Source organism: Herpailurus yagouaroundi, unplaced genomic scaffold, assembly GCF_014898765.1.
Source record: "Herpailurus yagouaroundi ecotype Mexico unplaced genomic scaffold, PumYag 197, whole genome shotgun sequence".
Taxonomy (NCBI): domain Eukaryota; kingdom Metazoa; phylum Chordata; class Mammalia; order Carnivora; family Felidae; genus Herpailurus; species Herpailurus yagouaroundi.
Genome location: NW_024412428.1, coordinates 8,953,355 through 8,977,635, shown reverse-complemented (window position 1 = coordinate 8,977,635; position 24,281 = coordinate 8,953,355). Strand labels below are relative to the sequence as shown.

The 24,281-nt window shown below is 40.8% G+C and overlaps 1 protein-coding gene, 1 long non-coding RNA gene and 1 pseudogene across 9 annotated transcripts in view; 2 read left to right on the top strand and 1 right to left on the bottom strand.

Moving 5' to 3' along the window:
• Positions 1-1,223, bottom strand: part of LOC121012802 (uncharacterized) — a 9,300-nt gene extending 8,077 nt beyond the window's left edge. For 2 of the 3 annotated variants that reach the window (XR_005782314.1, XR_005782316.1), the window contains exon 1: positions 1,089-1,223. This is a non-coding gene — a long non-coding RNA (uncharacterized LOC121012802). Of the gene's footprint in view, positions 1-252; positions 380-1,088 lie in introns of all 3 variants that reach the window. The other variant, XR_005782315.1, reaches the window with a different exon arrangement.
• Positions 762-24,281, top strand: part of KATNAL1 (katanin catalytic subunit A1 like 1) — a 103,071-nt gene continuing 79,551 nt past the window's right edge. Inside the window, exons 1-3 of one of the 6 annotated variants that reach the window (XM_040448127.1) lie at positions 762-1,101; positions 2,136-2,245; positions 24,028-24,203. In XM_040448127.1, coding sequence (XP_040304061.1) covers positions 24,042-24,203 — 162 coding nt within the window. In that variant the 5' untranslated portion in view covers positions 762-1,101; positions 2,136-2,245; positions 24,028-24,041. The other 5 variants (XM_040448126.1, XM_040448129.1, XM_040448125.1 and 2 more) reach the window with 5 other exon arrangements.
• On the top strand, positions 19,354-22,911 carry LOC121012644 (M-phase-specific PLK1-interacting protein-like; annotated as a pseudogene).

Genomic DNA, 24,281 nt, shown 5'->3' with positions numbered 1-24,281 from the left:
AAAAAAAAAAAAAAAAGGCCCACCCTCACCTCCAGGCTACCCATTCTTCTGATACTTATCAGGAAATGTTAAATAACTAAGATTTAAAAGTTATTGTTAAATGCCAGTCTTTGTTTTACGGTGCTTCATCAGCACTAATGCTTTTTATTTCTCACAAGCACTGGGAGCTGGCCATTACCTGCATTTTGCAGATTAAAACTTTCAGCATCACAGGGGGTAAATAAATTGCCCCCCCCCCCGGTTATCAGCTACCAAGTATAGGGGCAGGACGTGAACCCAGAAGCGGGTTTCGGAAGCCCATGCGCTTGACCTCAGTTTCTACCGCACTGCATCTCTCAGGTGGGTCCTGGAGAGTCCGCAAACGGTTACCTAAGAAATACTACACATCAAAAATTCAGCTGAAATCACTGCCACGTACAAGTTCTCAAACCTCCCGAATGAGCCTAAAGGCTGTAGGCACTACATTTTTACTAACGGATTCATTTCTAGCCCACTCCTCAGAGTGGCAGAAAGGTGTGAGAGACTGCGACTTTCCCGGTGAAAAGCCCCAGGGTGGCTTCGGGTCCCACCCCGCCACTCGGCAGAGGCGGCGGGCGATGCCCGGCGAGGCGGCGGGGGAGGGGCCGGACCAGATGACCTTTAAAGAGCCGGCGCTGAGCCGCTGAGGCGCTCCTTCCTCTGACGCCACAGGCACCCTCTCGGAATAGAGCGGGCACCAACGCGCTCCGCCGACGGCACAGGACACGCGTCATGCCAAGGCGATTGGACGCTGCCGCAGCAGGGCTCATCCGGCCCCACCGAGTCATTAGTCACTCGCCCTCCTCAATGTCACAGTCTCCCTCCTTCCCCCGAAGCACCCGGGCGCCTCCCTTCCCCCGCACCCGGGTGGGGTTCCCAGGCTCCTCCCCCGAGTTGTCTTGGAGTCCCCGCGCGCCCCCCACCGCTCGGTCCGCGGCTGCCATGGCAACCGTACGCCGCCGCCACCGCCTCTTCACGCACGTCGGAAACTAACGGACTCCGCGGCGGCGGCTGCGGCGGCGGCCTGTGCCCCACCCCCACCCGGACCGCATCACCCACAGCCGGCCGACCTGCGGCACCTAGGTACTGAATCCGAGGGAGAGCGCCGCGGGCAGGAGAGGGCAGGTGGTGGGGCGTTCAGGTGGGCGGCCCCACCCGGTCTCCCGCCGCCAGGGCAGTGCCGCGGTCCTGGGGCGCCGGGAGGGGAGGAGGAGGGCAGTGGGAGCGCGAGGCTCGCGGGGCATTATGGGCATTGTAGTTTAGCGGCTGCACAGGCTCTCGGCCTCGGCGGGGTGGCCTGGACCGGCGAACTACAAAGCCCGGCGGCCCCGACCGCTGGCAGAGAACGATAAACTTTGAGCGGACCGGGCGAGAAAAAAAATCTGTCTTTGTGGTGCGGGGGCTCTTGGGTGGTCGCGGAACTGGGCTCCGCGCTGGGAAAGGGAAGTGGAGGTGAGACTTGGGTGGCCCGCCGTTGGGCCCGCCCCGGCTGACAGCGCTCAGCCCCACCCCGGCTGGGCTGGGCCACCGCCCCGCGTAAGTCTCAGGGATGAGCAGCCACCCCAGCCGCAGGGCCTCGGGCCTGCGGCGCCTCTGACCCTCCCAGGTTGCTGCCTCTCGGTGCCGAACCGTATGTATGGCACACATTTGATGCGAGACCTGAGAAACTAAAATTTTTTTTTTTTAACAGGCCTTTCTCCTTTTCCTGAGAACGTGTGGTTACTAGGCTTTTATTCATGATTATTCTGAAGTAGCTCAGAGGTGTTTGCATATTAAGCCCCTAATTAATTATTATTCAAAAGGCATTAATGTTTAAAGGTCAAGTGTAGAAGTAGAGACCATGCTTTTATATAGTAGTATCTTTTTTTTTTTCATAACCGTTTTGCCTTTTGCATTGTATTTATTGAGGGTTAAGATCGCAAAATGAGGACCCCCACCTTCCCACTTACTAGCTTGGCCGCTGCCTGCACATATTTTGATTCTAGTTTGAAGATTAGTTTAACTTTAAATTACTGGAATTTTTAAAGCACAGACTTTTCTTTCTTATTTATTTATTGATTGATAGATTTTTTTGCTTTTTAGCAGTGGGTACTAATTATTTTCTTTGGTTATTTCAGTATTCTTCGGAATTTCTCAGGAGCGTGCTTTCAGGATGAAAATTGCCCAAACAAAACAAAACGAAACAGCAACTCTGTAATACACCTTAGGGTTGGCTTAGGTCCTGGTGGTAAGGAAGCTGACACAGATTTAGAAAACCTTTAAATTTTTTTCAACAGGGAGACAACCATCTTAGAAATTTGGTATTTTATATAGTATGCAGAAAAATCCTTGGTAGCACGGCGGGTTTATTTTGTGGGTGTGTTTTCAACAAGTAAACAACATAAGGCCACTACAAAATTCCTATTTTCCTCCATTAAAATGAGACTGGCCTGTAACTTTTACTTAAATTACCGATTTTGTACAAGGAGATGGAACTTAAATCTAGTAAGACCGTTAGTAAAAAATTTGACGCCTTAATACTATAGGGATTGGAAGTGTTTTATTTATTCATTCAAGCTTTGTTAACGAACCTGTTAAGTTGTGGACATTATGCCAGATAGTGGGAATAAAAAGACGATGTGTTCTGTATGGGCAAACAGTCATGTTATCGTAACGGTATGACAGAGATAGGTGCAAGTTGCTATAGGAGCCCAGAGTGGGAATAAATCGCAATATAACAGTAACATTTATTGATTACCTAATCTCAGCGAGGCACTATACAGTATTTTGTATGTAGTCCATTATTTAATTCTCATAAAAATCCCTAACTACTGTTATTCAGAGATGAGGAAACAGGCTTAAAGATTTTTGTCCAGAGTCGTACCTGGTAAGGTTTGAACCTGGGATTTCAACCCAAGTGGGTCTAACTCATCTAAGTCGTGATCTCAGCCACTGATGGCTGTTCTCTGTACCCATTGGTAGAAATACCCTGACTCTAAGGAGATCAGGGGAAGTTTCCAGTGTGATGTTCCATTTGACCCACGTTAAAGAAAGTTGAGTAGGCTTTCACTGGAGGGAAGTTGAGGAAACTCATTCTAGGCAAATGGCGCAACAAAAAGCAAAGGATATATTTGAGTGTTTTGTTTGGAGAATCCTAGGTCATTCTGATGCCCCAGTTCCAGAGTGAATGCAGTATAGTGATGGGAGAGGCCAGATATTAAAGTACTTGGTACCATGATAAAGAGTTTGGAAGTTTTTGTTTTTGTTTTTGTTTTTCATCATGGGGCAACCATTGAAGAATTTCAAATGGAGTAGTGGTGTTATTGGGTTTGTATTTAAAATTTTTTTTTAAATGTTTTTATTTATTTTTGAGACAGCGACAGAGCATGAGCAGGGGAGGGGCAGAGAGAGAGGGAGACACAGAATCTGAAGCAGGCTCCAGGCTCTGCTCTGTCAGCACAGAGCCTGATGTGGGGCTTGAACTCATGGACTGTAAGATCATGACCTGAGCTGAAGTCGGATGCTTAACCAACTGAGCCACCCAGGCGCCCCAGGGTTTGTATTTTAGAGAGATAACTCCAGCTGAAGTGTGAAGAATAGACCCAGGAGGGGGGAAATTAAAGTGGTATGGGGCAATCAGTTTTAGGGGAAGAAAAATACAGTGGAAAAATGAAGAGAGTCTGAACTAAGCAGTTGGAGTTATGGAAAGACAGGGATTGTAGAAGTATTTAAGGGATAAAATTAGTACGATTTAAGTTGGGGGCTAGACGTATTTGGAACCTTAAGACAAATGATTCCTAGTTTTCTGCCTAGGATGTCTGAAAGGATAATAAAACCATTGATCGAGAGGAAAAGGAGCAGGGTTTTGATGGGGTGAAAGATAAAGACCAGTTCAGTTTTGAGTATTCATTCAAAGTTCTTGTGGGATATTCAGGTAAGGATGCATTTGGATCTGGAGTTCAGGAGAGAGTTCAGGGCTGGAGGTGGAGGTTTGCATGTGCATAAGTAGTTGAAATTAAAGGAGAGAATGAGTCAGCTCACATAGGAATATATAGAAACGAAAAAGGAAAAGTTTGAATAAGTTTGGGAAGCAGCAGCATTTATGGTGTGTGTGTGTGTGTGTGTTTGAGGAGGGGAGGGAGGACCATGTTTGAAAGCAAGTGGGAGAAATGCCCACAAATGAGACTGAGAGATTGGGAGGCAGAGAAAGAGAAGAATCAGAGCGGGCATGCATAACAAATGACAAACGAGAGGAAAGTTAGAAGCAGGAATGGCCCAGAGTATCATGTGTCTTGCAGAGGGCAAGTAAGGTAAAGATTGAAATGTACCCAGTGGATCTGGTGACTTCAAATCACTTCTAAACTTTGCAAAAATGAGAAAGAGGAATGTGAGCTTAAGCCACTTGAAAAAAAACATTTGCTTTTTCCATAATAATACAAATACAAAAGAAAATAGAATGATGAGTCCCGTGTAGTCATTACCTAAGCTTGAAGAATGAGCACATCACCAATTTTGTTTCGTCTATAACCCCTGCCCCCAACTGGATTATTTATTTTTGATTAATTAATTTATTTATTTTTGGATTGTTTTAAAGCTAAGCTCAGGTATCCTATCTTTTTATCTGTAATTGTTTTCAATATATATCTGTTTGGGGTGCCCGGTTGGCTCCACTGGTAGAGAGCGCGACTCTTGACCTCAGGGCAGTGAGTTCGAGCCCCACGTTGGGTATAGAGATTACTTAAATAAACTTAAAAAAAATTTTTTTAAGGATTCTTTCTTAAAAAAAAAACAAAAACTGCACTATTATCCTGCTTAAAAGAAATGGACAGTACTTCCTTAATATAAAATCCCCAGACACACTTTTCTTTAAAGAAGTTTGACTCTGAAGAAAAGAAAGGGATAAAGCAGTAACTGAAAAAGGTTTGTAGGGTTTTTTTTTTTTCTTTAAAGACTGATGAGCTGTTAGGGAAAGAGCCAATGAAGAGGAAATGTTTGAAGATGTAGGAGAGGAGAGAGAGGAGATAGTGGATGGATCTGTCTCTGAAAATGTAGGGAACAAAATGTAGGGAACGATGGACGAGCAGAGTTGGAAGAATCAGTCTAGAATTAGTTTGTTACATTTTTAAAGTACAACTAAGTGCTAGCTAGCTGTGATCCTAGGCAGTGTGCTAGTGTAGACAGGAGGAGAGATGCACTGGAAAAGGAAGAAAAGAAGTGAGAATAGATATGGATATTTATAGGTTGGGTGGTAAAAGGTTTGAGAGTTCAAAGCTTATGTTCTCTAAGAGGTAGATAGGAGTCAAGGTCACTTGATGAGAGGAGATGGGGGTGGGGCGTTCGGTGGGAAAGGAGAATGGTGGGGTTTTGGAATAGTCACTGAGCTAAGACAGGTTAAGAATGGTTTCATGGAGCTGAGATTAGAATTCGGTAATTTTCAATGACCGCAAAACATACGGTTGTGTGATTTTTTTTTTTTATCACCCTTAAATTTTGATTTACTAAAGGAGAGCTTAAGATATTGAGACCAGTAGCCTAATGTGTGACTAAAGAGAAGAGAATCCAGGCCAAGAACTTATGATTGATTATTCCTCAACAACGAACAACTTTAGATTTATTCATTTAACTGATAATTATTATCTATTTTGTGTGAATATCGCAGTAAAATTAGAAAGCCCTTATGGCTTCTTTGGATTAATACTTTGATTTTTGCAGTATGTACAGTGATATTCTTTTCTAGAGAACATTTCTCTAGAATCTAGATCTAGATCTAGAATCTAGATCGTTTACTGCATGCAGTAAGAGTGGAAGGGGCCAGTTATATCTGTTGTCCAGTTCTGGAACTACAACTTATTTTCTGTGTAATCACAGACAAGTTTCCAAACCTGTACCCTTATTAAAAAAAAAGATGTTAATACTATTTTATAGGATTTTGGGGAAGATTGGATGGTTTAACGGAGGTAAACCCTAAGTGCTCAGTAACTGAAGCCTACTTTCCTTTCTCCCCCTTAGCAGCAATATGCCAGGATTGTCGGTTCTGTTTGACAAGAGGCCATGTCCTGTGACTTTACCTGACTATATTAAGCAGGTGGATCAGGCAGTGGTTCCATTACAAAATAATGATTTGATCAATAAAAAGATTCGTCAGTTCTTTTAAGTAAGGCTTCCTTAAATGCTATAAGATGTTCTTTCATAGACCATTAATAGGAATAACATCTTTGCCTGGGTTTCATCTTCAAAGAAATTGGGAATTGCGCTGCATGATTTGAGATCCCGATAGCCCTCAACTTCTCATTTCTGGACTGATTTATATTATCATGTTACTAATTTTGAGCATCTATTTGTGAATGGAAATATGTGTATTTTAATGTACTCAGCGTTATTTCTTTTTTTTAAGTTTATTTATGTATTTTGAGAGAGAGAACAAGCAAGGGAGGGGCAGAGAGAGAGAGAGGGAGAGAAAATCCCAAGCAGGCTCTGCACCTCCAGTACAGAACCTGATGTGGGGCTTGAACTCACTACCTTCGAGATCATGACCTGAGCCAAAATCAGGAGTCAGATGCTTAACCGATTGAGCCACCCGGGACTCATTATTATTTCAGACATTGTTTTCTCCTAGATAACTATTTTATATATGGTAGACCTAGTGAAAGAATGCCTTAGAATACTTAGTCAAAGTTAGGTGTATACAGTCATTAGCTTGACAAATTTAAGGCATAGATTATGGGAGAGGTTTTTTTTTAAAAAAGGAGTAGTTTTCTAAGGTGAGCTATTTAATCTCTACTAGATGTCTTTATGTTTCTTTTGCTATGGATTGTTCGATGAGGTCCTATTTGAAGGTATGGAGATGGAATAAATGACCTTTTGAGTCCCTTTCTAACTTTGTAATTCTTTTTTTTTTTTTAGAGCAGAGGAAGGACAGAGAGAGAGAGAGAGAGAGAGAGAGAGAGAGAGAATGCCAAGCAGGCTCTGTGCTGTCAGTGCAGAGCCTGACATGGGGCTCAATCCCATGAACCATGAAATCATGACCTGAGCTGAAACCGAGTCGGATGCTTAACCGACTGAGCCGCCCGGGAGCCCCAATAAAATTTATAGTTTAAGCTGCCATCTTGAGACAGACTGGCAGATGGTCAACATTATCTGCTGCTTCAGTATGTTAAAGAATTTAATCCATGGGCAGAAATTTTATGATGGCTACTTCTGAGAAACATTTAAGCTCTTAGGATTATCTGTTTAGATTCTTTTATTTTGTATGCACAGTCATTTTTCTGTTTCCCAAGTATTTGAGAAGTGAGCTTAGGTAAGGAAACAAAAAGGCTTCATTGCTACAGACATTTTCCTCTTGTCTCTGGGTTTTTGATTGCGTCATATTCTCGATTATTCATGGCAAGCTATAGTCCTTGAGAGTATAGCCCATCATAAAGAGATGGGTATTGTGGCTTTCAAAGTTAGCTGTTTTGCTGACTGGGGCTCACATAGTTAGGTCAATTTATTCCTACTAAAACATACTTCAAGATGTGGTAATTCTAGCAGTTGTGATTATGTTTTTGTTTTTTTTTTTAATTGCTGGGATTTATAGTAGTCATTGCATGAAATAGACTGGACTTTGGTGATTTTGATAAACTTTAAAGAAAAATATATGTAGAGGCTGGACCGCATTGGTCGAATTCAGTGTGGGACAAACTGCTTAAATCTGATTTGTTTTGCCACCACTGTTCTAATTAGTGTTATTTTGTTCACATTGCTGTTGTTGAGGCCGCTTCAGTGTTTCTAAAATAAATATCTAATTTCAGGAATTCACAACTTCTAGAAGAAAGAAGAGCATTACGAGAGAATGATGGAAGTGTGAGAATGAAAATACTTTAATTAAAACATTTTCCCCTCTCCCCCACCCCTCCCATCAACCCGCAGTTTGTTCTCTGTATTTAAGAGTCTCTTATGGTTTGCCTCCCTCTCTCTGTGTTTGTATCTATTTTTTTCCCCCTTCCCTTCCTCCATGGTCTTCTGTTAAGTTTCTGAAGTTCCACGTATGAGTGAAAACATATGATATCTGTCTTTCTCTGATTGACTTATTTCACTTAGCATAATACCCTCCAGTTCCATCCATGTTGCTGCAAATGGCCGGATTTCATTCTTTCTCATGGCCAAGTAGTATTCCATTGTGTACGTAAACCACATCTTCTTTATCCACTCGTCAGTTGATGGACATTTAGGCTCTTTCCATAATTTGGCTATTGTTGAAAGAGCTGCTATAAACACTGGGGTACATGTGCCCCTGAATCAGCACTCCTGTATCCTTTGGATAATTTTTTGAGGAACCTCCACACTATTTTCCAGAGCAGCTGCACCAGTTTGCATTCCCACCAACAGTGCAAGAGGGTTCCTGTTTCTTCACATCCACACCAGCATCTCTTGTTTCCTGAGTTGTTAATTGTAGCCACTCTGACCGGTGTGAGGGGGTATCTCAGTGTGGTTTTGATTTGTATTTCCCTGATGATGAGTGACGTTGAGCATCTTTTCATGTTAGCCATCTGGATGTCTTCTTTGGAAAAGTGTCTATTCATGTCTTCTGCCCATTTCTTCACTGGATTATTTGTTTTTTGGTATTGAGTTTGGTAAGTACTTTATAGATTTTGGATACTAACCCTTTATCCGATATGTCATTTGCAAATATCTTTTCCCAGTCTGCTGGTTGCCTTTTAGTTTTGTTGATTGTTTCCTTTGCAGTGCAGAAGCTTTTTATCTTGATGAGGTCCCAATAGTTCATTTTTGCTTTTAATTCCCTTGCTTTTGGAGACGTGTTGAAGAAATTGCTGCGAGTGAGTTCAAATAGGTTGTTGCCTCTTTCTCCTCTAGGGTTTGATGGTTTCCTCACTCACATTTGGGTCTTTCATCCATTTTGAGTTTATTTTTGTGTGTGGTGTAAGAAAGTGGTCTAGTTTCATTCTTTTTTTTTTTTTAATTTAACTTTATTTTTTAAAATTTACATCCAAACTAGTCAGTATATAGTGAAGCAATGATTTCAGTAGATTCCTTAATGCCCCTTACCCATTTAGCCCATCCCACCTCCCACAACCCCTCCCGTAACCCTCAGTTTGTTCTCCATATTTATGAGTCTCTTCTGTGTTGTCCCTCTCCCTGTTTTCATATTATTTTTGTTTCCCTTCATGTTCATCTGTTTTGTCTCTGAAAGTCCTCATATGAGTGAAGTCATATGATTTTTGTCTTTCTCTGACTAATTTCACTTAGCATAATACCCTCCAGTTCCATCCACATAGTTGCAAATGGCAAGATTTCATTCTTTTTGATTGCCGAGTAATACTCCATTGTGTGTGTGTGTGTGTGTGTGTGTGTGTGTGTGTATGTGTGTGTGTGTGTATATATACATATATATATATATATATATATATGTATATATACACACACCACATTTTCTTTATCCATTCATCCATCGATGGACATTTGGGCTCTTTCCATACTTTGGCTATTGTTGATAGTGCTGCTATAAACATGGGGGTACATGTGTCCCTTCGAAAGCACACCTGTATCCCTTGGATAAATATCTAGTAGTGCAATTGCTGGGTCGTAGGGTAGTTCTATTTTTAGTTTTTTGAGAAACCTCCATACTGTTTTCCAGAGTGGCCGCACCAGCTTCCATTCCCACCAGCAATGCAAAAGAGATCCTCTTTCTCCGCATCCTCGCCAACATCTGTTGTTGCCTGAGTTGTTAATGTTAGCCATTCTGACAGGTGAAAGGTGGTATCTCATTGTGGTTTTGATTTGTATTTCCCTGATGATAAGTGATGTTGAGCATTTTTTCATGTGTCGGCCATCTGGATGTAGTTTCATTCTTCTGCATGTTGCTGTCCAGTTCTCCCAGCACCATTGGCTAAAGAGACTGTCTTTTTTTCCATCGGATACTCCTGCTTTGTCAAAGATTAGTTGGCCATACACATGTGGGTCCAATTCTAGGTTCTCTATTCTATTACATTGGTCTATGTGTCTGTTGTTGTGCAGGTACCATACTGTCTTGATGATTACAGCTTTGTAGTAGAGGCTAAAGTCTGGGATTGTGATGCCTCCTGCTTTGGTCTTCTTCTTCAAAATTACTTTGGCTATTCGGGGCCTTTTGTGGTTCCATATGAATTTTAGGATTGTTTATTCTAGCTTTGAGAAGAATGTCGGTGCAATTTTGATTGGCATTGCATTGAATGTGTAGATTGCTTTGTATAGTATTGACATTTTAACAATATTTATTCTTCCAATCCATGACCATGGAATGTTTTTCCATTTCTTTGTGTCTCCTTCAATTTCCTTCATAAAGGTTTTCTATAGTTTCCACAATACAGATCTTTTACGTCTTTGGTTAGGTTTATTCCGAGGTATTTTATGGTTCTTGGTGCAATTGTAAATGGGATCGATTTCTTGATTTCTCTTTCTGTTGCTTCATTATTGGTGTATAGAAATGCAACTGATTTCTGTACATTGATTTTGTATCCTGAGACTTTGCTGAATTCATTTATCAGTTCTAGCAAACTTTTGGTGGAGTCCTTTAGGTTTTCCATGTAGAATATCATGTTGTCTGCAAAAAGTGAAAGTTTGACTTTTCTTTGCCAATTTTGATGCCTTTTATTTCATTTTGTTGTCTGATTGCTGAGGTATGACTTCAGACACGATGTTAAACAACAGTGGTGAGAGTGGACATCCCTTTTGTGTTCCTGATCTCAGGGGGAAAACTCTCAGTTTTTCCCCATTGAGGAGGATATTAGCTGTGGGCTTCTCATATATGATTTTATGGTGTTTAGGTATGTTCTTTCTATCCTGAATTTCTTGAGGGTTTTTAGTAAGAAAGTATGCTATATTTTGTCAAATGCTTTTTCTACATCTATTGATAGGATCATATGGTTCTTATCCTTTCTTTTGTTAATGTGATGTATCACATCGGTTGATTTGTGAATATTGAACCAGCCCTGCAGCCCTGGAATGAATCCCATTTGATCATGATGAATAATTCTTTAAAAAAAATTTTTTTTGATGTTTATTTATTTTTGAGAGTGAAAGAGACAGCGTGTGAACAGGGGATGGGCAGAGAGAGAGAGAGAGAGAGAGACACACAGAATCTGAAGCAGGCTCCAGGCTCTGAGCTGTCAGCATAGAGCCTGACATGGGGCTTGAACTCAGGAACCACAAGATAATGACCTGAGCCGAAGTCTGATGCTTAACCGACTGAGCCACTAGGCGCCCCATTAATTCTTTTTATATGATGTTGAATTCGATTTGCTAGTATCTTGTTGAGAATTTTTGCATCCATGTTCATCAGGGATATTGGCCTTAATTCTCCTTTTTTGTGGGGTCTCTGGTTTGGGAATCAAGGTAATGCTGGCTTCATAAAATGAATCTGGAATCTTAACTTCCGTTTCTATTTTTTGGAACAGCTTGAGAAGGATAGGTATTAACTCTGCTTTAAATCTCAGGTAGAATTCCCCTGGGAAGCTATCTGGCCCAGGACTTTTATTGGTTGGGAGATTTTTGATAACTGGTTCAGTTTCTTCACTAGTTATGGGTCTATTAAATTTTCTGTTTCTTCTTGTTTGAGTTTTGGTATCGTGTGGGTGGCTAGGAATTTGTCCATTTCTTCCAGGCTGTCCAGTTTGTTGGCACAAAATTTTTCATAGTATTCTCTGATAAATGTTTATATTTCTGAGGGATTGGCTGTGATAAGTCCAAATTCATTCGTGATTTTATCTATGTGGGTCCTCTTTTCTTTTTGAGAAGTCTGGCTAGGGGCGTATCCCTTTTGTTTACTTTTTCAAAAAACCAGCTCTTAGTTTCATTGATCTGTTCTATGTTTTATTGGATTCTGTATTGTTTATTTCTGCTCTAATCTTTATTATTTCTCTTCTTCTGCTGGCCTTGGTTTTTGTTGTTGTTGTTGTTTTGTTTTGTTTTGTTTGCTGTTCTTCTGGTTCCTTTAGGTGTTGTGTTACGTTTTGTATTTGGGATATTTCTTGTTTCTTAAGATAGGCCTGGATTGCAATGCATTTTCCTCTTAGGACTGCCTTTGCTCCATCCCAAAGGGTTTGGATTGTCGTGTTTTCATTTTCATTTGTTTCCAAATATTTCTTAATTTCTTCTTTAATTGCCTGGTTGACCCATTTATTCTTTAGTTGGATGTTCTTTAACTTCCATGCATTTGGAGGTTTTCCAGACTTTTTCCTGTGGTTGATTTTCAGTTTCATAGCATTGTGATATGAAAATGTGCATGGTATGATCTCAATTCTTTTATATTTATCGGCTGTTTTGTGACCCAGTATGTGATCTGTCTTGGAGAATGTTCCATGTACACTTGAGAAGAATGTGTATTCTGCTGCTTTTGGATGAAAGGTTCTAAATATATCTGTCAAGTCCATCTGGTCCAGTGTATCATTCAGGGCCATTTTTGATTTATTGATTTTCTGCCTAGATGATCTGTCCATTGGTGTAAGTGGAGTATTAAAGTTCCCTGCAATTACCACATAAGATTGCTTATGTTGGTGATTATTTTATATATTTGGGTGCTTCCAAATTGGTTGCATAAACGTTTATAATTATTAGTTCTTCTTGATGGATAGATCCCATAATGATGATATAATGCCCTTTTTCATCTCTTGTTACAGCCTTCAGTTTAAAATCTAGTTTGTCTGATATATGTATGGCTACTCCAGCTTTCTTTTGACTTCCAGTAGCATGGTAGATGGTTCTCCATCCCCTCACTTTCAATCTGAAGGTGTCCTCAGGTCTAAAATGAGTGTCTTATAGACAGCAAATAGGTCTTTTTTTTTTTTTTTTTTTGTCCATTCTGATACCCTATGTCTTTTTATTGGAGCATTTAGTCCATTTACATTCAGTGGACTTAGTGTCAAATATGGACTTTTTCAGATATGGACGTAGTGTCATTGTGTTATCTGTAGGTTTCATGCTTGTAGTGATGTCTCTGGTCCTTTGTGATCTTTGCAACATTCCACCCACTGAGTCTCCCTTAGGATCTCTTGTAGGGCTGGTTTAGTGGTGATGAACTCCGTCAGTTTTTGTTTGTCTGGGAAAACCTTTATCTTTCTTTCTGTTTTTTTTTTTATTTTTTTTTTTTTTTTTTTAATGTTTACCTACCCCGGAGAGAGAGGGGGAGAGAGAGAGAGGGAGACACAGAATCCGCAGCAGGCAGCAGGCTCCGAGCTGTCAGCACAGAGCTCGACGCGGGGCCCGAACCCACGAACCATGAGATCATGACCTGAGACGAAGTCGGACGCCCAACCGACTGAGCTACCCAGGCGCCCCTTTTATCTCTGTTTCTATTCTGAATGACAGCCTTACTGGGTAAAGGATTCTTGGCTGCATATTTTTCCTATTCAGCACATTGACTATTTCTTGCCACTCCCTTCTGGCCTGCCACATTTCAGTAGATAGCTTGGCCACTACCCTTACGTGTCTACCCTTGTAGATTAAGACCTGTTTGTCCCTAGCTGCTTTCAGAATTCTCTCTTTATCTTTGTATTTTGCCAGTTTCACTATGGTATGTCGTGCGGAAGATCAATTCCTGTTACATCAGAAGGGAGTTCTCTGTGCCTCCTGGAGTTCAATGTTTCCTTCCCCAAATTAGGGAGGTTCTCCACTATGATTTGTTTGAGTACACCTTCGACCCCTTTCTCTCTTCTGGAATTCCTGTGCTAAGGATATTACTACATTTCATTGAATCACTTATCTAATTCCTCCCTTGTGGCCTAGAATTTTTTTTATCTCTCTTTTTCTCAAGTTCATCTTTTTCCATAATTTTATCTTCTATTTCACTTATTTTCCCTTCTGCCTCTTCAATCCTCACTGCCATTGCCTCTAGTTTATTTTGCATCTCATTGACAGCATTTTTTAATTCATCATGACTATTTTTTAGTTCCTTGATCTCTGCAGCAATAGATTTTCTGCTGTCTTCTATGCTTTTTTCAAGCCCAGCAATTAATCTTATGGCTATTATTCTAAGTTCTTGATCAGATATATTGTTTATATCTGTTTTGATCAATTCTTTAGCTGTCATTTCTTCCTGGAATTTCTTTTGAGAATTCTTCCGTTTCCTCATGTTGGCTAGTTTTCTGTCCCTTATGTGTTTTAAAAGCTTGTTATGTGTCCTGCACCTGCGAGCACTAGTGTATTAAAGAGGGGTCATACGCTGTCCTGGGCCTGGCCCTTCAGGAGGTGTTTTTTTGGAGTGTGTTGCTTGTTCTCTGTTGTTACGATTCTGGTTGCTTTATCTCCCTATTCCTAGTGATGTTTTGGACCCTCCACCAGGTGTGCTTTGATTTGTTCATTGAAGTAGCCCTGGAGAAAAACAAACAAACAAACAACAACAACAAACCAATGGGGGGGGTTGCAGGAGCAGTGTTGGTGGAAGAGGTCTTATCACATACAAAGAGAAATGACGGGTGGGAAAAAAAGAAAGAAAAGAAAATTGACCAGGCAGAGAAACTATATGGCTTAATCCAGAGAGAGAGAGAGAGAGAGAGAGAGAGAGAGAGAGAGAGGAAAATAAGGCGATATAGAGCAGGTATAAAGAGAATAGATTACATGTATCTGCTTAAACAAACCAACAACCAGAATAACCAGACTAGAGGAGGAAGAAATAAGAAGGAGAAAAGAAAGAAAAAAAAATATGTATGTAAGAAGAACTGTCCAAGAATTAAATCAGAAAATGCAAAACCGCTGGGCGCCTTGTCTGGAGTGGGAGCTGTCTGGTTGGTCAGCGTCAGTCTCCGGTGGGTATGCAGTTACCTGGCGTGGAGGGGCGTGGCTTGGTGTAGGGGGTACCGCCTCCCCTCTGGACCCGCTGTCCCTTCCCTGAAGCCCCACCCTGTTGGTGGTGGGGAGAAAAATGGCGACCCCTCAGTTTTCCTGCCCCGACCGGTGTCCCAAACCACTCAGTTTAGGCCAGCCTCACTGTGCCGCGGGGCGAACGAGGCAGTTTGTCCCTCTCTGCCGACTCCCGCGCCTCCCTGGGGCTCAGCTGGGATTGAAACCCCCGATGCCTTCAAGGGGCTCTCTCCGAGTGCCCCCGGTTCCGCCAATATATGGCCTCTGGCTGGCGGTCGCAGGCAGTCTTTGTCCTTTGAATGGTTATATTCCTTCTTCCCACAGCACTCCAGAGAAAGGATTGCTTTCTCCTACTGTGGACTACAGCTCTGAACTAGTTACCGAGCAGGCTCCCCTCCTCCCCAGGTGTGCAAACTGGACAGCTGGCCCATCTGGAGAACGCCCCACAGTTAGAGATTGGATCCTTCTCCACCCCTGGTCCAGGGTAATTCTCCTGTCCAGATGCGGCTCTACACTTTCACAGCCTCTCTTTCTCTTCTTTTCCTTACTCTGCAGAAGGGGATCCCTCCCCTTCCGGCCTACGCACCCATTTTCTCTCTCCCAGTTCACAATCACGCACCGGTGGCCTGCCAGGTTGTCCCAGTGTCTCTGCCACTCTGCAGAGCGGACTCTTGGAATTCAAAGTCCTTTGGCCTCAACACTGCTGTGTTTGAGGGACAAGGGAATTTTGGGTCCCCTGTTTCTCCACCATGTTGGATCTTTCCCCCACATAGACCCATTTCAAATACATCATCAACAATTTTAGAAAGCTTGGATCAAGGAGAAGATCCTACAAACTTGCAGAAAGGGGGAAAAAACAGGTGATCTATAAAGGGTCAGGAATTTGAATGACTTCAGTCTTCCCAACTTAATTGAAGCTAGACGGCAATAAAGCAGTGCCTTCAAAATTCTGAAGGAAAATTATTTCCAAACTAGAATTCAGTAGCTAATCAAACTATGACAAACGTACGAGGGTAGAATAAAGGTAGAATAAAATCTCAAAAACTCTACCTCCCATCTATGGAAAGAAAATGTGCTTTATAAAAGTAAAGGAGTAAACCAAGAAAGAGAAAGACATGTGCTAGACACACACACAAAAGATTCAACATAGAAGAGGAAGGGGGCTCCCCAGGTTGAAAGCTGATACGAAGTTGAACAGCCTTGAAAAGTAGGTATTGTCTCTTCCTCCAGAGCAAAGGTTGGGCTTGCTTATAGCCCGGAGGAAAGAATATCTTCCTTTGGAACAAGACCTGCATATGCTGTTCAATATAATAGGTTGGGTTCCCTAACTGAGGATTCTTCTGTAATGCAACCTACTGTACATAAAGATGTCAGCTGACTCATCATGCCCTGTGGGAACTGGGGCTTGAGGACCTGGTGCCCCCTCCCCCCTCCATACCTTGGGTTGGGTTGTCTTCTGAAAGTTTTATAGTTTTAACTTATGTTTAGGTCATCAATTCATTTTGAGATGATTTTTGTATGTGGTTCAGGTTCCTTTTGCATATGGATATCTGGTTGTTTCAGCACCCCTTTTCGAAAAAAAAATTTGTCCTTGTTGGCTTGTCTTGAGAACTTTGTCAGAAATTAATTGGCCATATAGGTATGGATCTTTTTCTGGACTGTCTAATTTGTTCCATTGGTCTGTGAGTCTGTCTGTATGCCAATCCCACACTGTCTTCATTGCTGCAACTTTATAGTAAATCTTGGAAACAGACAGTATAAGTTGTCTTACGTTACTCTTTTGCTAACCCGTTTTGGCTATTCTATTCCCTTTGTATTTCCATGTAAATTTTGAAATCAGCTTGTCAGTTTTTACAAGAAAGGCTGCTGGAATTTTGATGGCGATTGTATTGACTCTATGGCTCACTTTCAAGAGAATTGACATCTTATCTACATTGAACGTTTTAGTTCATTAATGTGTGAACATACATATGTCCATTAATGTAGGTCATCCTTAACTTCTCTTAGCAATATTTGGTGGTTTTCCATGTTACATTCTTGAATGTATTTTGTTAAATTTATCCCTGAATATTTCATATTTTTTGGTGATTTTGTTGTTTAACTTTTGTTTTCAATTATTGTTAGTATGTAGAAATGCAATCGATTTTTTTTTTTATATTGACCTTGTGTCCTGCAGCATAATAACTTCTGAGTTACAAAATAAATTTTGAGTTACAAAACTCACTAATTCTAGTAGCTGTTGTAGATTCCCTAGGATTTTCTACATTAGTAATCAGGTTGTATATGAATAAAAGCAACTTTACTTCTTTTCCAGTCTGTATGCCTTTTATTTTTTTTTCCTGCCTATTGCAGTGGTTAGAACCTCTAGTTCTAATGTAGAATAGAAGGAATGAGAGCAAATATACTGGGCTTGTTATTTCTTGATCTTTGGGGAGAGCATTTAGTCTTTCACAATAAATATGATTTTAGATGTAAGGATTTCGTGAATACTCTATTGGGCTGAGGAAATTCTCTTCTTAGTTTGCTAAAAGTTCTTATGAATGGTGTTGATTTTTTGTCAGAGCTTTTTATGCCTCTATTGAGATGATCATACATTTCATTTCTAGTCTCTTAAAATCCTGTTGATTGGTTTTTAATATAAACCATCTTGAATTTTTGGCATTGACCCTTCTTTGGTCATAATGGATTATCCTTTTTATGCATTTGACTACCTAGAATTTAAAGATTTTTGTATTTGTGTTCCTGAAGGATATTGCTATGTAAATTTCTTTTCTTATAATGTCTAGTTTTGCTATCAGGATAATGCTGCCCTTAAAGTAGGAGTTGGAAATTTTTCTGCTTCTTTTTTCTTTCTTTCCTTTTAAATTTTATTTATTTATTTATTTATTTATTTATTTATTTATTTATTTATTTTATTTATTTTAGAGAGAGATGAGCAGGGAAGAGGGGCAGAGGGAGAGAGAGAATCTTACGCATCAGGCTCCTTTCTCAGCATGAAGCTCAATGAGGGGTTTGATCCCATGACCCTGGGATCATGACCTGAGCTGAAATCAAGAGTTGGATGCTCAACCAATTGAGTCACCCAGGTGCCCCATGCCTTTTCTTTTTTCTGAGAATTTGTTTAGAATTGTTTTTATTTTTTCCTTTAATGCTTTGGGAGAATTCACGAGTGAAGCCGTTTGGATCTGGAGGGTTTTTTTGTTTGTTTTTTGGGGGAAGATTTTAAATTTCAAATTGAGTATCACTGGTTGATGTAGGACTATTCAGATTAATCACTCTGTTTCTTCTTGAGTAAGCTTTGGTATTTTGTGACCTTTATAGCATTTGCATATTTTATTAAGCCCTCGTTTGCCTTTTAATATCTCTAAAGTTTGTAGTGCTAGCCCCTCCATTATTTCTGATTTTGTTAATCTTGTTTTCTCTCTCCCTTTCTCGGTCAATATTACTAGAGATATATTCATTATGATGGTACTTCTGAAGAACCGGCTTGGCTACATTCAAACTTTTTTATTCTTCTATTTCTATCTTACTGATTTCTGCTCTTAACTTTATTATGCTCTTTTACTTCCTTGCTGTTTAATTTGCTTGTATTTTTCTGGATTCTTAAGATAGAAGTGGAAAGCAGGACTCAGCAAAATACAATCTAGGGACCGTATCCACACTACCACTTGTCTTTGAATGGCTTATGAACTGAGAATGGTTTTTGCATTTTTTTAATGGTTAAAAAAGTCAAAAGAAGAATACTGTTTTGTGATGTGTGGAAATTAAATGAAATTCTGTTATCAGTGTCCATAAATAAAGGTCTATTTGAACACAGGCACACACGCTTGTTTACATATTCTTTATGGCTGCTTTTGTGAGCTTGAGTCATTGGGACTGAGATTTTGTGACATTCTCACTGTTTTGCACTACTTGGGTGCACTATAATCACTGTTTCAAGTACCTTGTATATCATTGTATTGTGACATTCTACTTTATTATCAGCACGTACCCATCGTGTTGAAACAAAAGATGAGAAAAATGGACTTGACATGTTATACTTTTATTTTTATTAAAAAAATTTTTTTAATGTTTATTTGAGAGAGAGAGAGAGAGAAACAAGAGTGTGAGCAGGGGAGGGGCAGAGAGAGAGGGAGACACAGAATCCAAAGCAGGCTCCAGGCTCCGAGCTGTCAGCACAGAGCCGGATGTTGGGTTTGAACCCATGAACTGTGAGATCATGACCTGAGCTGAAGTCAGACACTTAACCTACTGAACCACCCAGGGGCCCCTATTATTATTATTATTATTATTTTTAATTTTAATTTTTTATTTTAGAGAGAGTGAGAGCATACCAAATGGGGAAGAGGGGCAGAGGGAGAATCCTAAGCTCAGCGATGTGAGGCTTGATCCCACAACCCGTGGAGTCTCGTGAGATCATGACCTGAGCCGAAATTAAGAGTCAGACGCTCAACTGGCTAAGCCACCCAGCTGCTCCAACATGTTATACTTCGAAAGTACACTAAAGTATACATTATCAAATTAGATGACAAAGCATTGATTATTATGCGGTGAGACTATAGCTGTGCTAAGGAAATACAGTATATGCTGACATTACCAGACTAATCAGTCATCACAATATTCCCAACTCACAGGAAAACAATGGCCAGACAAATTAGAAAATTGAAAAAGGAATATCTTAGCCACAGCAGAATTTCTTCACAGAATTATTAAAAATGAAAATCAGACTGTGCCCAGATTAAGTTTCCGAGTATTTCATTTGTTAGTCAAGTAAGGAAGTCATTTACTACTGATGGTGCCTTAACTAAATCGCCTTTGATTGTAGTAGCCAAAGAAATGTGTCTGGAGAGAATAAACTTGTTTAAAGCTATTAGCCTTTTGGCAAGAACAGTTGCTGCAAGGGTTGAGAACATTAGTAATCAATTAAAAAACAAAGCGAATGATTTTGAGTGGTTTTCCCTGGCTTTTGCGGATTGGCAGAGGTTACCAATACAGCTCAGTTATTGTTATTCAAGAAGTCAAGTCAAAGCTTGAAGTTTTTGAAGAATTAGTTTTAATGATAGTGCTCACGGAATAACTGCTGACAAAAATATTTACAAAAAGTTCAGAAAACACTAATTTTGTATGACCCGAGAGGTGGGATCTGTTAAGATGCATCACAATTGATGGAAGTAAAAATATGTCTCTAACAGAAAACGGCTTAGGTGAGCAAATTTACGAAACCGTGGAAATGTAAAGTGGCTAAAATATAGGGTTATTTATTGTATTTATCAGCAGGTATTTGGCAGAGAACATTTGAGTGTAGCATGAAATACAGAACTGGTCGTGTTGCTCCTGTGGACTTAGTCATTGTTAGCTGTGTGAATTTTGATCAGAAGTAGAAGCCGAAAACCCTGACTTGCCCCACCACATTGCAGTTCAGTGGCCTAGTAGTAACAGTAAAATTCTATTCCAGTCTTTTGAGGTCTGGGCTGATTTGAGATCTTTCCGAATGAGAAGAACTGCTCTCAACCACTGTGCTTGAACACCGAATGGCTTTGGAAGTCAGTTTTTGCTGCACTTGGTCATGTTTCTTAAAGTATTCAACCTGAAATTATAAGCCAAACCGTGCTTATATGCAAAATGAAAAGTGATTTCGATGCCAGCTAGTGTTGTTTGAATCACAAATAACATTAAGCTGTTTTAGATAGCTTTGCAGGCCGTCAGAAGTTAAGGTAAAGAAAACGAAGTCGCCGTTCCCACTCAGGGTTGCAGTAGACGTATTTTCTGAGCTCGGTCTCAGACTTTGATGTGAGCGCAAAGGAAACGACCCTATTACAAAATCCGTTTCGTTGTGTGGTTGAGGCATTTGCACCCACCTTACCCTCCGATTGGAGGTGATTGATCTGCAGTGGAAGGACATACTGAAAGATGAAAGACAAATATTAAGAGAAGAATTAAGTCTGTAGGTATCTTCCAAACAATGAATATGCTGAATTGAAATCGTGTGTATGTGACGGCCCGGCACCTTTCAGGGTAAAAAGACACTTTCAAACGTGAAATACATACATTCTTATTTAGAAAGTAGCATTACCATATGAACGTTTGCAGTTGATTTTGATTATAGGGAACGCTAATTTTTAATCTCAACTAAGTGAAATATTACCCCCCCAAAAGAACTTCATTCTTACTAGGAGACTGGTTTTATAACAAGTTGCACTCAACGGTTATTACTATAACCTACAATGTTTACTGTCTGATTCTTTATACAAAAAGTTTGCTGACCCCTGCTTTACATCAAGATATTGGTTTTTATTTTGAGAGAGAGAGAGAGAGAGAGAGCATTCGGGAGTAGGGAGAACAGAAGTAGAGAGAATCATGGGGCTCTATCTCACGACCATGAGATCATGACCTGAGCTGAAATCAAGAGTTGGATGCTTAACTGACTGAGCCACCCAGGCGGCCTCTACATGAAGATATTTTTATCCTGCATAGTTGTGTGACAGCACATATTAGCAGAATTAATGCTTTTAAAAGAAAATAATATATGGAACAGCTTTTTTTTTTTTTTTTTTTTTTCCTTACCGGACTTACTAATTACAGCTCATTCAGTATGAGATCTTGTTGCTTTGTGTTAATGTTCTAGTTTGAAGAAGAGGCTTTGCCCGGTTGCCCTGTGTTCTGTGGCTAGATCTGTTAAATGCTGAAGTTTCTGACTGTGCAAAGCTAGTGTACCTTTTGTTGTGGTGTAATTCTAAAGTAACACAGATGCTGCCTTCAAGGAACTTATGCTGGGGGAAGGGACTAATAATCAAAACACATAAAGGAAACAGCTTTATTTCTAAGAATGTACTGGAGTCCGTTGAAATGCCTAGAACTAGATGTGCTTAATTTTGAGGAGGGGTTTTTGAGCTCCTTAAGAATAGATAAGACGTAGAGAGAGAAAGCCAAGCTCACACCAGAATGTAATTGCCTCAGAAAGGTGTGGAGAAATACTTTGATGTTCTCTACCAAGTGGATCTTTTGGTTTACTGTTTTGGGAAATAAGCTGGGCAATTTGGACTCCTCCAGGATGCCGTTCGTCTATATCTCTGAACTCCCCCCAATTTGTAGTCTTTAGTGGCAAGTGACTTGGCATTTAGAGCCCTTGGATGATTCTGGGAGACTTTTGGGAAGCCAGGAAGAAAAGCTAGAATTACCGGGCCCGAGAGCTTTGGTAGAAACCAGAAGGTCAGACGATGTTCTTCCTAGCATCTGTAGAAGGGGAAAGAAAAATGATAGGTATTTGCACAGACAGGAAGCTATAGAGAATGATGAGATCATAGAAGATTACAATTTGAGGAGCAAAAGGGGCTCAGGTAGTTTCATTCACAGGTTTTTGCTTAGATTTCAGTTGTATGGGACAATTAAATACACATAAACGATGCATGGACCACACTGCAAGCTGTTCCTTTAAAATGTCTTCCTTAAGTGTTGACTTTTTGGGGGAGAGCATGGCAGTGAGGTCTTCATCGTCGTCTCCTGATATGCACCGACAGAATTTTTGACCCCGACTGCTCCCTACCCTGGCGTGGGTGTAGGAGGTTGGGGTAGTTTGAGCAGCTTCCGCGTTACCCCGCTTGGAGGCGAACCGCGGCCGCCCTTCCCTCGGGACCTTACGGGAATCCACCACACACGCCACCATTCTGCCCCGATCAAGGATCAAGGCCCAAAGGGAGCAGCCACCCTCCGCGACAGGGCGGCAGCTTCCTCCGCGACGGGAGGGGGGGGGGGGAGGCTGATTTGGGTCTCCATTCCCTGGCGTCCCCTGGCGGCTGCCCTCACTCCTTATTCCAAGTACCCCGCGGGGTCCCAGCAGCGATTTGGCTATTCCCCCACAGGAACAGCAGCCTCACCCCCAGGGTTCTCCAAGGACATCTACACCATTTGGATCGTGGTAGAGAAAAAAGAATGTCTAATGAGTTGGAAAGTTATTTCAAGCCTTCAATGCTTGAAGACCCTTGGGCTGGCCTAGAACCAGCATCTGTAGTGGCCAGTAACCAACAGTACAGTAATACTCAAACAAACGAAGATCCTTTAGTGAACCTTTTTGATCTGTTTTAAAAATTTTTTTAACGTTTATTTATTTTTGAGACAGAGAGAGACAGAGCATGAACGGGGGAGGGGCAGAGAGAGAGGGAGACACAGAATCGGAAGCAGGCTCCAGGCTCTGAGCCATCAGCCCAGAGCCTGACGCGGGGCTCGAACTCACGGGCTGTGAGATCGTGACCTGAGCCAAAGTCGGACGCTTAGCCAACTGAGCCACCCGGGCTAGTGAACCTTTTTGAAATTCACCCAGAAGTTTCTTGTGACAGGAACATCTTGGACAAAACTTTTACTTGGGTAATTGAATTGAACCCTAAGATGGCGACCAAATAATTAGTTGAGTCTTCTTGGTATTTTACATCACATCAAGTACTGTTGATAATAGAGAAGACATACGGTAGAATCATTTGCAATATTTAGCTCTTTGGAAGTGCCTACCACCTTTTCGAAGATTGACAGTTTCCAGATATTTAACGTTCATGGTTATATAATGGATATTTGTCTTTTCAATAGCTTTTCCAGGGTTTTAAAATAAAACATTTTGTCTTTCCAAAAAGAAAAAGAAAGTACGACCTTTTGTTTGGGGGGCCAAAATGTTTTAGGGAGAACTAATTTCTGCAGTTATATGTTTCTACATCATCAAAAATAAATTGAATAAAATCAAGTCCATTTTTATGGTAATTACAGCTTGTGGTAATTATAAACGAGCAAGGAAAACTAGTGTCCAATTTATGTACCTGTAACATAAACCAGTAGTTCAGAGCTGTGTAATTTCTGTGTTATCTTCTTGGGTGTTCTTTTATGATCTCCTTTGTGCTTCCAAAATTAGAAACTCTGCTCAGTATTATAAGATGCATTCAGATAACCTCAAAGAATGAGAGAACCATTTTGACTTTGAAAGTACTTTTAAGCAGATACTTTTTTTTTAATTTAATTTTTTTTTTTTTTTTCTGTTAGCACAGTGCCGGATGTGGGGCTGGAACCCATGATCCGTGAGATTATGACCTGAGCTAAAGTCAGATGCTCAACCGACTGAGCCACCCAGGCACCCCTAAGCAGATATTTTAAAGAATAAGAAAAAATGTTCTAAAGTTGGCGCTGAAAACTTAATAAGAACTTATGTGTTCTCTTTAGTTCTCTTCAAGAAGATGAATTTGGCTGAGATTTGTGACAATGCAAAGAAAGGAAGAGAATTTGCACTTCTTGGAAACTATGACTCATCAATGGTATATTACCAGGGGGTGATACAGCAGATTCAGAGACATTGCCAATCAGTCAGAGACCCGGCTGTCAAAGGCAAATGGCAACAGGTAAGACACGCTCAGGTGAGGGTAATAGTTTATTGTACTTGAGAGACCAGAGTTGGACCGTAGGAGGACTGTTAGTTG